The following is an 18,137-nucleotide window of genomic DNA, read 5'->3' as shown; positions in this document are numbered from 1 at the left end:
TCAGTTGTGCCTGCTAGCCATTGCTAACAAAACACAAGAACCTGCAACAAAACACAGTGCTATTTTTTTTTCCTAACACCACCAGAATCTGTCTTTGAAAGAAGATAGATCTATAAAGATGTTGCTTGCAAAAAGATTCCCTTTCTTTCTCCCCAACTATCTCTTCCTCCTAAGAGCACACACTGTACTGTAAACTACTGTTTGATAAAATTTTATTGAATCCTCATAGACTTAATAAAAATAGCTTTCTCTGGCCTTCAGAGGATCATATGTGAAAAGCAAGCAGCATCGCTACTTGCGGACATCGTGATTTCATTTTACTTGAAGTTCTGGATTGTATAAAGCAAAAAGAAAAATCAGTTACTCATCAAGTTTTATTTTAAGTGATCAAGTGTATCGGTATTAGAAGTAATGACGTTTGCCTGCAACCATCTGATACCAAAGTAAGTATTGTGGATGCCTGCAGCACAACAGAAACAACACTCATGCAAATGTTATATCTTCTTACTGAAGCTTTAAGAGCTGTGGTACGGTGCCAGACAGTTTAAGTGCTGGAGGTGGCTTTTCAATATAATCCTGTGATATGTAACAGTGAGGGATGGGCTGAATTGTACATTAACATTCATCACGTTCATTAACATTCATCAGAAATGTTGTCCTTTCTATTTTTGTTCCTGAATTGATCGAGATCTCTATTAACATAGGAGGCAGATTTGCCAAACATTTTCACAAATGTTTCATAAATTGCAGAGTACCAAAAGACAATAAAGATAGCTCCATGTGAGTATTTCCCTCTAATCTCAGATTTTTTCCTTCACAAAAGGATTAAAAACTCCTCCTCTTTTTAAGCAGTAAGGCCACAAATGCAGTTTCTTGCCTATGCTTCTGGTCTCTGACAAAGCAGCACACAAAACTGTTGCAAAATCAGAAGGACTGAGAAATCACAATCTACTGTTTAATTGAAATCCTGCTCTAAAAGGAGCGCAACTGATAATACTGATGATTCCCTATCCTATTGCTTTTAAGAAACATGGACCCCTTGAATTTTTACTGATCAATCTCCTCTATAGGTATTTCATACTCCTATGGTGAGGAAGGAGGGGGAAGAAGGTACAAGCAAAATGATCTGCTTTCTTATTACTGAACCTGTCTTGAAAATTAGGGGTTGCGGGGGAGGGTGGAAGTGTTTCGTTGGTGGATTTTTTCCTTTTTCTTTCTTTCTTTTTTTTTTTTTTTTAATCACAACAGAAGTGTGTCAGAATGAAAAGGCAAATCAACACACATCAAATGCCCCACTGGAATCTTTCTAGGGTACGAGAAACAAATGCTCTAAAAATATCCACCGAAAGCATCAGCCGGAATATTGCTATGATGTGAGAGAAAAGCAGTGCTCTGTTTCCTTCCGTACATACCAGGCCTCTTTCAAGTACTTCTGTTTCTCTACAAAACTTGCTAGCAGGATGTGGCTGAAACCCCCCTCATCTCTCCCCAACATAAACATTGAGCTCTATAAGAAAAAGTTGGTTACTATCCAAATTCTCTTACAAAATGTGTTTTGATTACTCTTTGGAATCAAGATTTCTCATGTACCTTCAGCTCAATGGTTCAAAGTATTAAAACCAAGGACATGTCAATTGGTATTTCAGAGCAGCTATTCACCCAATTAACACTAACAGAAATGAGAAAGTGGGAGGTTGGCACACGGTAGTTTCAGCAGATATGTCTTCAGGGCAAGAATCGCTTTAGGGCAGACAAACTCTCCGCCCTACCAACCTAATAGTGAAGAGCACTGATGTTTTCAAAGGAAGGAGCAGATAATCCAGAGCAAATAGTTGTAGGGTTAGTTTGCACACTGACACTCTACTTTGAGGGCCCACTGCAAAGAATTTATCCTAACCTTGGAACCACAAGGCTCCCCATCTCTTTCAATGCTTTCTTCTTTACAGTGGCCAAAGACAGTGCTAATGAAAAAGAACAGACAAGAAGATCTACAAAAACAATGACTGGAATAAGCTGGGAATAATTAAGAGCAGACTCACTGAGGAATCCCTAAAGTTTAAGGCTACTTATGCAGAAGAGTGTTCACACACTGACCCTCCCACAAACCCTTACACACAAAAAGGAGGATCAGAACCAAAGCAGCTGCAAGACGACCTTGCTGTGTTTTTTTAACAGATTAAGAACATATTAGTGCAATACTTAGGAGAGATCAGAAACAGATCCTTTAGCGCATTATAAAACAGGCACCACAGTATTGTGGGACTTCTAGGTTTTTGCTTTTTATTATTAAAGAAAACTTACAAGTTCTGTGAGGGCGAGTCAGCAGCAGGAATGCACAGATACTTCACTCCCTGTGTGAAGAAGTAAAAGGAATGAGAAGAAAATATCAAGATAAATATATTTGTCAGCTATTAGTGCATGAGTTCTGCTCTAGACTGCTGCAGTTTTATTGACTATTGTGAGAAAGGTGTACCATTATTCAGACAAGAGGAGATCATCTCTATGCAGCCACATTTTAAAACACTGGTTTTGCATCTCCTTTGTTGCTAAAACACCATCATATAGCTTAGTCATGCTTGCCCCAAAGTCCAGGAACAAGCTTTTTAAAAATAGAAGTGTCTTTACTAAAAGGGTGTAAACCTCATATTCAAAATCTAATTCTTTTTACATTTCTAGTACAACTAAGTTGCATCTTCTCCTGTTTTGCTTTCTCAGATCAGATACTACAATTGAAAATTGTGAAGAGCAATTTCTTTTAATTCCATGCAATCGTTTTTCCTTACCTAGTTTACAAACTAAGTAAAATGAAAAGCAACAGGGGTTTATCTTTTGGGGGAGAGGGGGGTGGGGACTTCGAGAAGGACAACTGTAAAATTCATGCTTTTCTTGTACAAAGTCAGCCTCACTTTCTTAGTCAGCTATCATAATGAGTTACATGATCAGTTAGGGAAGTTAGATAACCATTTCTGATATATTAAAAGTGTTACAGTGTGTATTTAAAACAACACTATAATCATACACTCCTGCTTTGCATTGTCAACGCTCATTTTAACAGTTCCCCCCACCAAAAGCTTGTCTTGCTCCTATGACTGTTAAGAAAAAACACTTCTGAAAAGCATATTCAACTGACTTCTCAAATGGGGCTTCCAAGAACACAAAAAGTAAATCATTGGACGTCTTTCTACTTATCAAATATACTTGATATCAAGTTATGAATTTTTCAGATGTATTTGTTAAGATAAGGATTCAGAGAAAAAAGCCCACCACAAAAAGCACCTTAGGTTATCTCTCTGTAACAATGCAAGTCCCCTTCATAAGCACGCAGTTCAAACACTGACACACATGGCGAATCATACAGCCTGTCTATAAGTTATCCTTCAAGCGATATGTTTGCCAAACAAGCTGAAACATAACATGCCTCTTCCAGGCATTTCATTTGCCATTTGGGGTAGAGAGTGAAAGGCTCACTGCTCAACTATGATGGCTACCTGAGGCAGCATCTTCTCAAATACTACCTTTGTTTAGTTGGGTCAGAAATCCCTCTTTACCCTCCCCCTACACACACTTTGTTACTTTACTTGCTATACTACACCAAAGAGTAATAACTCCTTTCATAAAAGGTCCTGACCCCCAGCATCATGATGCACTATCCTCCTTACCCTCTGCACGATGCATGAACTTCATTCACTGTGCCTGAAGGGATGTGGTGATCTCTTGCCCCCACCTCTTTACCACCACTTAATGCACCATTTTCTCAGCCTGCCCGAATGAGAGCCTGCCCTGCCTCCTTCATGCTTTGCCAGACCTCCTCGCTTTGACAGGCCAAACCTAGCATGCCACAACCAGAGCAGAGACACTTGCTGTCTACAGCTGTCGAGTTCGGGGAACGTACAGCCAGAGCGTGGAAGACTTTGGAGACAGACACTGAGTGAGGAGATGGGGATGTGGCAGTGCCTGACGAGGGAGAAGGCACCCTTGTGCCGATGCCAAACCAATGCACTGAGAACATGGGGTGGTTTGCATGGGAGCTGCATGGCAAAAGACAGCTGAGGGGAAAGAGAATAGGAAGGAAGTCAGCTAGCAAACTGAAGCAGCCTGCTGCTGGAGGGAACCACATCAACAGGTGACAAGTCCATCCTGCCCTACGCCAGCATAAAGGAGGCCTGCTGTGGAACAGCAGAATAGCTCCACAGCACACAGTGTAGACGTATTCGTTTAGAAACGGAATGTAGCAATAGTCTATAAACTGATAGGCAGCTGAGCCAACGATGATAATTATCTTATGACAGATAATTACAGTAATTATCTTCTTGCATGATGCATCTGAGAGGTTTATCTTTGACACTAGCATCACTTCAAGTGAGTCACTCCAGTAGAATTGGGACTTGTGACCTGAAAGTAAATTTACATGCTCTTCTTTCCCCCACACCTCTAGACAACTCCATGCCATTAATTCTGCATCATCAAAAGAAAACATAGGTAGGAGACGGGTTAACTCCAGCATGCACTATAGGACAAAACGTTCACTCCTGCTGAACTGATTCAAGCTGGTCCACAGATTTCAGAAGCTACGGCACGTGTTGAGTGCTTTTCACAGACCAAGCGCGGAGGGGCTTTCAGATCATGTTCACTTTAAAAGCAGAAGTAGCACCAGCACAAGTTTAAGACCCACAATGTTCTTTTTTTTTGGCACGGTTGGCTAGTTCCCACTACCACAAAGCAAGCATGAAACTAGCATACGAGAGACCACACATGGTACTGAATGGCTCATCCAGAGTCTGATCCTGGAGGTCTTCAGCACCTACAACTTCCAGCAAAGCCTACAACATGCCTTTCATTACTGTGTTCACAAATGCTCAGCATCAGTCTATCAGTCCAATTAATACATATTCTCAAACAGGAGAAGGTTAAAGTTACTGGAATTTAGTACTTTGACCAATGCACGTTTTTGGAAGGCTGTGGTGATGGACTCCTCCCTGTGAGGAAATAATTACACACTCAATTCAGAAATAGTTAGAGGTGGGATCTCAAAAGTACTGTACAATGACCTCACGCTGCTCCCACAAAAATCAACAGTGAAACTCTCAGCGACTTTGACCCGAACACAGTTTGGCCAGACTTCATAACTCCTGAGGATCCCACCCTACCAAGTTTTACTTCTCTTCATTAAAAAAAAAAAAAAGTCAAATCTCATTCATCATAACTAGATAACTGAAATATAGTAACTGCACAAGATTGTATGGGACAGGTATTCTGAAATGAGGTCCTAGGGATTTTCTGTGTAGAGATTCAGATTTTGCTTGCTGGAATTGGTTTTGCCTCATATATGCTGGACACCTTTTCCTTCTTTAAGATATTGGCAATAGGAAGCTACTTACTGAACTCTGCTGTCTGTGATCATTTTTGTAAAGCCTACCCAAGATCATAATGTTTTTTGTATGTTTGTGCCTCAAGACACTGTTGTCCTTCCTGTGCACATACCCTGCAGATAACATCTAAGAATTCTCCCAAAGGGACCTCTCAGAGCAGAACAGTTCACGTCAACAGAACAAGTAAATACTGTCAGTTCTGCAACATTTTAAACGCGCTACTAGCATGCAGGAAAGATACAGGTATCACTATTTTAGTATCTAGCAGAGTTTGCTTACCATTCTAGAACTGCAAAGTATAAGATATATGAAGGCAACAACAACCATTGAAACACAGTGACCAAGATGTCATAAGCCAAAACAAAAGATTTTGGAAAAGTCAAGTAGACCATTTCCCAGTGAAATTTTCAGTAGGTTCTGGAAACAGTACCTGATCTCTACTTTGATTCAAGAAGCTTTACTGTTTGCGAATGCAACGCCTAAAGTTGAACTAAAATGCTATGTTAGTTAACACGGGAAGACAAAATACAAAATTGATGTTAACTCATCAATTCTTTGTTTGTTTAAAAAAAAAAAAAAGGGACACTGCTTTTCCCCCTAGGAAAGACATAATTCCCTAAAAATTATGCGGGGGGAGAAGGAGGGGATAACACAAAACAGGTATTGTACTACTTCAACTTACATACTCCCAGATCAAATCAAAGCTCTTAGGTCAATGAGAGATGGTGAACACAGCTTGTGTCATTTCTCATTTCACTACTACTCTCCAGTTGTTACTTTTAAATCATTGGTCACATTCCTTTCTACAACAACCACCTTTACCTACAAACATCTACCCTCCATGCGTACACTTTCTAAACTTGTTTCTTATTATTCACATAAGGACCCTCATCGATGCCCTTATCGATTACAAGCAATCCTGTTCCACTTAGTGCATTTAAAGCATTAAGACTATAAAATCAATATAATAAAACATCATTTACTCTTCTGTTTTCTGTTTCAGCAGAGTAACCACCAAAACTAGATTTGTCTCTCTTAGGCCCTGAAACTAAATGCTACAGTTAAACCGATACAGTGAGAGCTAACAAAACTAGAGCAAGTATTATGATTTCCAGATTGTCAAAGTTGAAACAAGCGAGAGTTAAGTAAAATTTCTAAAATTCGCTGTTATTTGAGAAACAATGACTACACAGTTGCACAATTTCATCATAGATTCTATAACTAAGCCAGTCCTGCTACAATGAAAGTTGAGGTACTGAAAAAAAAAAAAAAATTAGGTGCGCACATACATATATGCAGATGTTTTATGCTAAAGCTTAAAAGCTATTAACAGAATTGGAAGCATTTTCAAGTTTCTAATTAGTTCAGATGCTTATCTGTTAGGATTGGAATCTGAACAGTTATTTCACATTTGAAAAAGTCATTTAGATTACAATGCAACACCTTTCTCATTTCATTAGTTTCAAAAAAGGATATCTTTGTTTTTAAATTCAGTAATTCATATGAAGAACTCAAAAAGTAACAATCCAGTTCAAACAGCCCATTTCTATTGTATTCACCTATAGCTTACAAAAGAAAGACTCCAGCTACGTTTTAACCAAACTTGTAAAAACTGGCATTTAGGTTTTCATAGTGGAACATGCAGAATTTTGTAGTAGCAAAATGACACATCTACATGAACTACATGTCAGATAATAGGTCAATGACTGAGAATGGGATCTCTAAAGAGCACGTAGAAATTTGATCTCACAATACTAAGAATAATTTCAACTCCAAACAGGATGAGGTTCAAAGAACAGTGCTGTGGAAGGAATGCAGCATATATATGGACATATATATGCTCCTGTATTATGATCAAAGACATTCTGAAGTCATTAAGAACGATGCTCAATTTGACTGCAGCCTAAATCATACTAACATTCAGTTTATGTTATATAAAAACACTGGACAGTCCTCTTTTAAACTTTGAGTACTCTAACAAGTTAAACTATATGCACAAGACTATGAGGAGGGACTATAAACTCTACTCTTTATTTCATATTTAGTGGTGTTTTAAAGCAGTGTTTTTTACAGATGTACTTCAGTACTTTGTCCCCTTCACTGCTGTATATTTATCATTTCTGTAGCTCTAATTAGCACAGGAAACCTTACCTAGAGGTGAGGATATTGGGGCAGGGGGGAACCTCAAATTACAAAATTTCTACTCTCCTGGGGAGACTTAAAAAAAAAAAAGAAACAAAATACTTTTAAAAGAGCAGGATTATATTTTTGGCATTAAACCTCTCTATTTAAATATATGTAAAGATACCATCAACGACTTCCAAGAATTTTTTTTTAAACCTAAAACCCTCAGCTTAAAATTGTGAACCCAGATGCAAATAGAAAACCTCCAGCACCTGGCAAGTTCTTTCAGGTTAGTCAAAAACCATGTGTTAATTTGAGTCGTCACATCAACAGATGAGGACAGGAGAACTTATTTTTGTTTAGGGGCATTTCAGCAAAAAAGCTAAAGTGGGAAACAGCCAGCACAAAGCTTTCTCAAGCCAAACCAACAAGAGTTTACCAAGAGTTCTGTCCAGTAATGCACCAAACTGAACCTGCTAAACTGAAAACCATTCAACCGTTTGTGTGTCCTTTCAGTTACTTTCTGTAGCAATCACCATTGGTGTTGATTTTATTAATGACTCATAGAAAATACATTTGTGTTTCAGAAAAAAACACAACCACTAATTGACTTTAGTGAACAATATTCAGGTTTGGTTTTGAAAAAATATTATAAATGAATGAAATTGAAATTGCTTGAAGAATGTGAATCATTGAAAGTGAGAAGCTCCTGTAATAAAATTCATAAATTTAGTTTGTGTTATTTTGAATACTACAATAGCTTTTACAAGATATGTTATGTGCAAAGGTTGTTCACGGTATTCTTCAGAAGTAGTCTCAATGACACTTTTGAAAAGTCCTTATCATTAAGGCTGGAAAGCATTGAACGCAAACAAATAGTGTCCTACTAAAGCCCTGCACCTCTTCTTCCCCATCTTTCCTGCAAACCCCCCTTCCTAAAATTGTAACACGAGAGAACTGTTTAAAAGTTAAGACTTTTTCCTTACTCAGAGCTGCACGTGCTACTTTTAATTCTAACCTGGCTCATGTAGGGGAATGGAAGGTGGGAGAAAACATTAATAAGTTCCCATTAAAAAGGGTTTTATCTGCTTCAGGACATGCTAAGAGCATTCACAGGGCTACATACTTCAACTAAGAGGAAGGACCTTGTTAATCTGCCTTGACTACATGGCGTATCAAACCCTCCAGGCATGTTAGGGTGAATTTATCTAACATCTGAGCAGTACCTATCACACTTGGTCACTAACTCTAAAGAGGATCTCAGAGTACCACAATACATTAATATATCCAAGCTGCCTCTCTCTTTCAGGGAATATTGGCACACAATCATTACACTTCTGCAATATGTTCACATTACAGACATAAATTAATACCCCAGATCAACTCCCATGCACAGGATGGGTCAGAAGGTTTGCCCTGTTCTGGTCAATGCAGTAGCCAATCACTGAGCAACACCAGCCCAGGCTTCTGCAGGTCTAAAAATCCCTCATACAAGCAACTCGCCATTGAAAGCTTCAAGTGGTCCTTGTCCTCTCCTCCCTGCCATCCCCCACTGAAGAAATGTCCTTTCCCCCAAAACAATTAGCGTTAGCTGAGCAAATTAAACAAACTAATTGAGCGTATCAGCACAGCAGCTTCTGCCAAGGGTGACTCAGGGTGAAGGCCCAGTTTGACACACTTTAAAAGCTGCTCTGTGGAAGTTTTTTGGAGGCTTCTTAGTGGGCCACCAAAGTCATTTTTGAAAAATTAGTCAGAGTGCCCAACTTCATAAGCAGAGCCAAAGCCAGACAGGACATTACTATACAGAATCTGCTGGTGCTGCAATACCTGAAAGAAAAATGGTAGCTGTTTTGCTCAGCATGGTCTTCTGAAACATCTCATGAGGGGAAATCCTTACCATGAAAAAGCAGTGAAACATATAAGAAAGTTAAGTTTTTGATAAAAAGGGGCCCTTGTACCTGTCCTCTTGATGGTAGCCTAATGGTTGAAAATTGACAGTTTCTGACACTGGTGATAACAAGAACCTAGTGCAAGTCTAATTTGACTGAATTAACAGTTTGTAAGTCTGATCTTTATATGATAGTATTGACCTTGTGATGTGATATTTGCACCTCTGATTTTGCATGCTGCCTTGCCATCTTGCTCTTTAAGAGTTGCCATAAGTATCTGGCCTAGGTACAAAAGCCAACAGAACCTGTGCAGAGAATATGCTCCCCAGACATACCTAGGAGGGATGACTTTTCTCATCATGTCGTCAAGAAGCAATTTGTTTATATGAATATCTTCCTACAGCTGAAGGCTTCTGTATGCTATCCAGCATAGAAATAGTTTTAACAGACCAGAGGTTCTCAGTTACTGAGCAGCATCTGTCCAGAATTAGTGTACACTCACAAAAAAAAGAAAAGCATGGCTGACTGGTTTCCTAGTATTTCCCTATTTAGCTATGTCTTGTTATGCAGTGCTGTGCTTTTGAGTCCAGGCAAATGCTTTCTGGGTTGGTTTCTGTGTGGGGATATTCCCTTAGATTTCAGAACCAAAGACGCAAGCGCTAAGAAATCCTTCAGCACTCCCAGTTGTATCAGTTAGAGGGGACAGGAATCTTTTCTTTCGTTTCAGTATAGGGTTCCCCCTTCCCTCCATCACCACTCAAAAAAAAAAAAAAAAGGAACCCATCCAGACTGTGCAGGCGTGATAGAGAAAGAAGCTACCACAAACTGGTGATGGAGAGATGGAATTAGAGACTGAAAAGTTTCCCCTTCAAAGTTTCAGTAAAAGCCCTTCAACAGTAAACCTCATCGGGTTCTTAAGTGTTAACAGCAGACAGGTAGCAGTTTCTGGGGGGGGGGGGGGGGGGGGGGGAAAGAAAGAAAAAAAAACAAAGTAGCAGCAAAAATAACATCCAAAAACTGTTTGGAGGAAGATTACTTGCATCGCACTGAGCGGCCAGTTCAGATCCTCTATCCCCTTTTACCTCCTTTTGCATGCAAGGCTATCATGTCCAACTAAAACTGCAATATCCAGCCAGGCTTAAAAAGTGAGAATTCAGATTTTATGGAGGCTGATACGAATGCATTATCTATAGTAGGTCTGCAGGCTATGACCATTTGATTCTGGAAACATTTCTTGGCTTTTAATAGGTGTTCAGCCACTTAGCTCTCCAGTTTCCTCCAAAGGTCTGGATTTACAAGCCAGTCTTTTTTTTTTTTTTTTTTTAATTCACAGACTTGATCCAACACTTTCTCTATTGATTTCCCCAGTTGTAACTGTCTCATCCTTAATATCTTCCAAAATAGATATGTCACAGCATTCAGCAGACAAAATTGGTGCAGAGAATTTATATAGCTTCTCTAACAACCTTAATTTTCTACAACTTGTACTCCTCACACTTACTTACTAGTTCTGTTCCAACTGCAGCATCTTTTTGTTGGTTGTACTCTTTTCTATTAATGTGTTTGGCTTTTTATTGGAGGAATATGAAAGATTAAAAAACCTTTCTGTTGAATCTTTTAGAATACTTTGCTCTTCCCTTTCCCTTGAGGTCAGTTTCTTAGAGACTGAGAATTTGAAACCATACTTCTACTCTGACTGAAATTTTTAAACGTGCAAGGAAAATTTAATTTGGGATCCAACTTCCTTATAAAATGACCTGGCCTTGGAAGGTTTTTTTAATTTCAAAGATACAGTTAATTTAAACTGTTCTGGCTGCACAAGCTAACAAACTGGTCAAGAAAGGTGGGTAGCTCAGTTGCAAATGAGCTCTTCCCTACCTCCACCACCCACCTACTTTATTAAAGCTTTAGGTAGTTATCAATTCAGATGAAGGGAGACGGAAACCACTGTTCTGGAGACAGCATGCACCAGATTAAGACAACACTGTTAATGGCATCACAATACCACAGAAAAAAAAGAATAACTGTCCCCTGCAGGTGCTCTGGTTAACTGCAGAATGAAGAAAACAGCCATATAACCTAAAAAACAAACATTACAAGAGAAGTAGAGGAAAAGAAGGGTGGATGTTTCATAGGCATCACAGATTACTTTCTCAGCAACAAGAAGACATTAGTGCAACATTCAAACAATTCTGTGCAGTGCTTTTGAATTACCCTTTTGGTTGAAGAAATCCAGCAAACCACAGGACTTGGAACAGAAACATCTGCATAGATCAGTATCACCTGCTGGTATAGCAAGGCTTGCACAGGGACACAGACTGGCTATACCCATGAAACGGAGATATCTAGAATTTAAGACAGCTTCAGTGCTGGGCAGAAAGAAAGATGACAACATCCCCTCCTCCTCCAATCCAAAACAAACGTGTTTTGCTGGGATTTCAGAACAACCCACTTGTACTTCATCTGAATGACTTTAATTGAAACTACTATGATATATCCTTTCCTCATCAAAAAAACAAAACAAAATGAATATTCTCTAGCAACAGAAAGCACAAACAAAATTCACACGCATATTGGAGCGGAACACACACAAAAGCCTACGGTTAATGCAATTTGTTGTAAAGAGAGTGAACAAGGGAAAACTCTTGCGACAGCATAGGAAGGCCCAGGTAAACTCTTGCTGATTTAAGACGCAAATCACTGTGATCATTAGAGTGTCTCCAAGATGAGTGCAGCATATAGAGCTTCCTGTGATGTAGCAGTGGTCAGTCTGACAATGCTATAAATAAATTAATGTCAAAGGACTCCATAGCCATAGAGGGCTGGTAAAATTCATACGTTTACTAGGTTAAGCCTCTGATGCGGGTCAAGAGCAACAAAATTACTAGCAACTGACAAATGCGTGGTGGCCCGTGTGAAAGCAGCTAGTAGTTTCAGTCTGTTTCCTGATGGACAGGTGTATGCAATACACACACACACAAAGTCACAACTGGCTTCTCAATTGAAGAGCCTTGGACAGATCAAGGACCAGAATACAAAGCCCACTTGAATTAACTACCCCCACAAAAAAAAGAGAGAGGTTGGGATGGAGGGGCAGGGGGCGGTCATGTGCAGATGACAGTGAGAATTAAGGATGCTGCAAGCTCAGCTGCTGCACACTGCTGTCCAGCACAGCACACACTACCAGGGAAGGGATGCACCTGTATTTAAGCGGCTGCACAATCCATACCAAAATCCTGTTTGGTTTGGGCTTACATCTGTCTCCAAGTACCATCCCTTGGAATAGGGTCAAATGCCAGGAAAGTCCACACAAACAGCCTTAACTTCAATGGACTTTTAATCAGACACCTCGTAAACAAGATTTGCCTTTATCTCCTTCATTCAGATCAAGCAACACAAAATTTCATAGACTCAGATTCAATGCTGCAGAATAACTAAAACGGATAAAGGTCGATGCGGTATTATTTTGCTCTGTGTACTGCACAACAGTAGCAACGTGGGTTTGTTGTATTTTGTATCCTCTGACATTTATTGAAAAGTTCTACCAGGTGGAGAACTTTGGACTTGACAGGAATGCCCCTATAGGCTTTTTCCCAGCTTTTCAGAGATATCTCTAAGAGCTACAGCTGCAGGGGCAATTAAAGCAAAAGCTCTAATCTGCCTAGCCGTTTTTTTTGAAGCAATAGGTTGTCTGTAGGCAGGGGGAAGAATTGCTCAGGATTAGTTAAGCACTTCCACATCATCTGTGGATTCTGAAGGACTGCACCTGAGTGGCTCTGTTGACTGCACCAGCTTGGTTAGGATATCAGCATACCATAAAAGTCAGGTCTGACTTTTGGCCTTTTGGTGTCCAGTCCCAAAAGTTGTTTGTCCTGGTTTTAAAGAGAGTTTTACCACGAGATCCACCAGGTCACTGTCAGTTATGTAATTATTAAAGCACACTCTCAGATATCTGTTTTCCCATCTACCATTCACTGTTTCTCACATTCTGAGTAGAGATCTGAACTAGCTGAGATAGATTAGAAAGCAGGTGGCAAGATTCTCCCCAGTACAGGGCTTTTGTATGGATTTTCAGAACATCTGTGACTGTTCCATGGGCAGCTGTCCAAAGCGTTCCGGAGGAGCCAACTTGATTCACCAGGGCTATCACCTCCATGTCTGTGCGACAATGGACACGATACCGTCAGACACCACACTTACTCGGGGGATGACTTTCGTGCAAAATAACAAACCTTGTTCCACACTGCATGCAGTTCTTTTTCTTGGACACACCCCCACTAACCTACAGTTTTTCTGATGGAGTTGTATAGATGGATCTTTAAACTACAAAATGCTTACCTAAGTGGTTAAGATATTGTAGAGCAATGGAGTACTTAACTGAAATGACACTTTTTGAATATAAATTAATTTCAGCTTGCTTTTATTAAAGGACAAGTTTCCCCGAAACTATTTATACAAAAAGAACTAAGGGGCAATTTTGCAAGATAGTCCAGATTTTGGCAAATTCCTTTCAGTCTAAATCACTTAAAGTCTTATAAAACAATTCTATGCCTTGTACTTAATGAAGACTGCCAATGTCTAAAGCTATAAAGTTTTATATTCCGACTGATTTTTAAACCTATTTTTCCATAGTTACTCCAACTTGAAAGTTAGCAATAGCTTCCCAAGCCCAACTTTTGCTTATGAGCAACCTATAAATCACAAGTTCATGACGACTTGTAAATGATTATTAAGATCAACTTTTGAAATCAAATTCCAATGAAAACATTCTTTTTAAATTATTTCTCCTCAATACGCACATACTTTGAAAATCAAATGAATATAACAAATGTTTTTTGCAGAACTCTTCAATCATTTTCTAGTGAGTTGATAAGCTCTGAGGAACTAAAGCAACATATTTCTAAATCCTGCAGTGTACAAAGCACAGAGGAAAAAATATAATTTAAAAGATATATTTTAAACACAATCAGGTAAAAATAGTACATAGCATCACACAGGCAGAGAGGGGCAATGCCGTAAGTGATTAAAATGGAAGTTTTTTTTGTTTTTTGTTTTTTTTTTTTACAGCATGTAGCAAGTTGGTGTTCACCACATATACTGAAATTTGCTTTCATTTCTTCAGTATTGTTCCTACACAATATGGACAATGAAACCAGACTGGTCAGTCTCATTTCCTGCCCAATGTTATCAAATTTAATGAAGTGCTCCATCAGAAGTATTATTGCATCAAAACAAAGAATCAATATTGAAACTTCAGAATCTCACAAGCAAGATGTGGGTAATTTGCCACTTCTTTGAGGACCATATTCCTTTGTTTCACAGTCAAAAAAATGCCAAATTCACTTCAATAACGTATTAAACTGATTCTGAACCTAAAAACGCTTACCTTTCATGTCTTGTAGAAAAAGCTTTGTTTAATGAAATACTTGTAACATTTCCTATAGGTTGACTAGGAAATGCTTAAGATGAAATATTGTCACCAGAAGACAAATGCAACTACTGCAATTGAAGAAGAAACAGCTTCTTAGAGGTGACCAATGTTTGCATGAGTGTGTGTGTAAATACATATATACACATGCATACACACACACACACAGAGGGAACTTCCGACAAAAGGGTCTCATGTCACAGCAGTTCCATGATTAAAGGTCAGAATAACGAATACCTGAACACAAATGTAAGCCCCCATTTCCCAACACAGAAATGGAAAGTTTCCTTTTTCTGGGGGAAAAGAGGAAGAGTGAGACCCAGAGGAGAAGCATTCCCATGTGACTTTAATGGGCCAGAGAACAAACCCCAAGCATAGTGTGGGATACACAGGCTGTGAACAAACCTAACTACAACCTGGCAAAGATGTAAATAATAAAGGAATTAACACAAAATAATAGATGCTTTCTAGGTCCGTGTTCCTCAGCAAAAGCATTTAGTTGCAAGCAAACACTGCAGTAAGACCATGAACAACAAGGCAATTAATAATAATCAATTTTGCTTCCAGAAAAATGGAACTTGCAATCTTTCTCCAGTTAAAAAAAAAAAAGAGGAGAAGCATTAACACTTGCTTTCCACACCACTGGCACATAAAGGTATATGCTGCATGCACAGTTGGGGAAATAGTCCTGTTAGTAGCAAGGGGTGAACTCAGCAATCCCATCCTCACATCAGCAACTACTATTCCCATGTCACTGCAGTTTCCCAGAGACTGTATAGTAAACCAGATTGGGGAACTGACTCAGGCAGATATACTCCTTCATGCTTTTTGTGGGGTGGGGGGGGGGTGCGCTGGAGGAAGAAATAGTGACTTAGTTATATTTAACACAGACCAGCTCTGCTCAGCATGCAATCCCACAAACAGATGCACCACCACAAGCAAGGGGGTGGTGTGTGGGTTGCCAAAACTACCACCACTACCAAAAGTGGTGACCTGAGGCTGCAGCTGAACTATGCCATAACTAGTCTTCCTTCCTTTCTAATCATAATAATAAAGCAAGCTTCTATTTATTTTATGGAACAACCACCTAGAGGAAACGCATGCAGAAGGTATCCAAAATACATCTCCCTCAGTCAATACAACCATATATTGCTTCAATTAAGAGCAGTCTTGGAATTCAGTATGTTTCAGAACTAGCAATCATCAGGCACAAGTCAAATGGACACTAGCATAAAATCAACAGCTTAAGCTCTGCTTTAGCAGACTTCTAAGTTCAAAGTTGACCCTGAATTCACTATTGACTTGATTTTTGGTTTGACTGTGACGTGGTAGGGAGACCTTTTGTTCAGCCTACCTACTGATTTGCTTGGGAGCAAGTAGAAATTTTGCAGTTTAAGGACTGAATCCACGGGAGACTTTGTACATGAAGAGAGCGAAAAGCAGATATTCCCAGCAGGTTCTGAGGAGCAGCACCAACAATTGCCTTACCCACTACTTTGCCATATTTGGTGAAAAGCAGAATGCAGGGAAGGGAGAAATAAGTTTTCAGGGGGACAAGCAGTTCCAGATATATAACAAAAGAGCAAGATTTTAAACATAGCCCAGCCACACTGCCCTCCTCCAAAGGTAAAGTGACATAAAGAGGAAAGCAGAACAGTGAAGCACAGAAGACCTTCAGCCTGGTCTCAGCTCTTTCACTGCTCCAAATGACACAGCAAGCCAAGTCATTTCAACTCTTCAGGTCAGTTTCCCTTCCGTAAAACATGGAATAATACCTCATATTCAAGTGCTTGAGACCTAACGATGCTGTGCTCTCCTAGATGTATTATATTAGGGGGTGAAGGAGGAATCAGTGGTCCAAGCCTCAGTAATGCTATTTTACATGGAAAAGGATTGCAGATGTTTTGCACAACAACCTGCTGTACAGATTCAAAAAAGGAGCCCAGGATGAAGGAGGGCTGGTAGTGGGAAGAGGGAGAAGAAATATTGTTTATGTGATGCTTGAATTTCACACAGAAAGAAACTTACCTTTACTATTAAATTAGTAACACAATCTCATTATTGTGTTATATTGATTGACACTGCAATTGTCTCTTCCTTTGTCAGTTAGATTTCTTTTTTGTTGTAACAGCGGCAAGAATGAAATCTGTGCCTGAATCCCAAAACTACTGCTGTCAAACATTTCCAAAAGAAAATCAGTTTCAAAACACCAATTGTACAGAATATGAAATCAATACCAGGATGACTGGAACTGCCAACTGCAAAATAAGGGTTTACCATGGAGTCCCCCATCCCTCTTACCTCGAGCATAGGGCGGGCACTGTCATGGATTGAAAGAATGTGCGTAATGTTATTCTTACTCAATTGCTCTACATCTCGGGCATCTGTGATAAAGGGAAAAAAGGAAGAGAATTTTTTTTGTTTAATCTTTTGAAATAGCCCAATCCCCTTTCCCTTGTGTATGTTGAAAATCACTGTCATTGGCACATTTCTTTTTGAAGCTTCATAAAGCAAAGCAAAACCCTGAATGCAGCTGTTCTAGAACACCATCAACACAGAGGGAGGGGAGAAGAAACATTTCTAACTTCAAAACAAATGATATACTATATAAAGAACCAGCTAAGTGACTAAGGAATGTTTTCTTAAGTCAAAAGTTTCATATATTTTGCATCTGAAATGTAAGTCTGTGCGTATCTCTGCGTGCAGGTGATGGCCATCTGAACAAGTAGTCAGAGCTGTACAAGAAACAGCATACCTCCTCTGCACCCACAAATCCCCCTTCAGGAGATATATTCTCACTTGGGGGACTGACCTTGTGATATCCAGGTCTAAGGGGTGAAGGCAAACATATCACTTGAATTAAAGATTAACTAGTCAACCAGTGCCGGAACTGGATACTTACTTCTTGTGGACTAGCAGGCAAAAAGGTACATTTAGCCAACACATAGCATAATTTTGAGTCTGAAGAGAGAGATTGGGAGGATAAAGAGATCAAGCGTACAAAAAAAAACTCTGCGTAAAGGAAGTGCAGTTGTAAAAAGGTGGCTCCTAAGCCTTTAACCAAGACATCTCAAACATTCAGAACTGGAAAGTAAACTGAGGTGACTGAAAATCTCATGTTAGATATTGTGAAAATATCATTTTGTTTCTATGAGAAAAGGTAAAATCGATTATCTGTAGTCACTGAACAACTTTCCCAATCCTTAGCCATGACCATTGGCCGTTACCTGAAAATGACCTCCAAGAACCACTAATACAGGTAAAAGTTAGTTTGTGTCCATTTACTTTTGACCTTTTCACTTGAGATTGGCACAACACATCATGGCA

At 39.4% G+C, this 18,137-nt stretch overlaps 1 protein-coding gene across 1 annotated transcript in view; it reads right to left on the bottom strand.

Annotated features, from left to right (window-relative positions):
- Window positions 1–18,137, bottom strand: part of DUSP22 (dual specificity phosphatase 22) — a 44,629-nt gene that overhangs the window by 12,188 nt on the left and 14,304 nt on the right. Inside the window, exons 3-4 of the mRNA XM_068931988.1 lie at window positions 17,112–17,194; window positions 2,302–2,351 (exon numbers count right to left, since the gene is read on the bottom strand). Coding sequence (XP_068788089.1) covers window positions 2,302–2,351; window positions 17,112–17,194 — 133 coding nt within the window. The remainder of the gene's footprint in view (window positions 1–2,301; window positions 2,352–17,111; window positions 17,195–18,137) is intronic.

Source organism: Struthio camelus, chromosome 2 (assembly GCF_040807025.1).
Source record: "Struthio camelus isolate bStrCam1 chromosome 2, bStrCam1.hap1, whole genome shotgun sequence".
In the NCBI taxonomy this organism is placed as follows: Eukaryota; Metazoa; Chordata; class Aves; order Struthioniformes; family Struthionidae; genus Struthio; species Struthio camelus.
The sequence above is the reverse complement of the archived record's forward strand: the minus strand, read 5'-3'. Positions and strand labels throughout refer to the sequence as shown.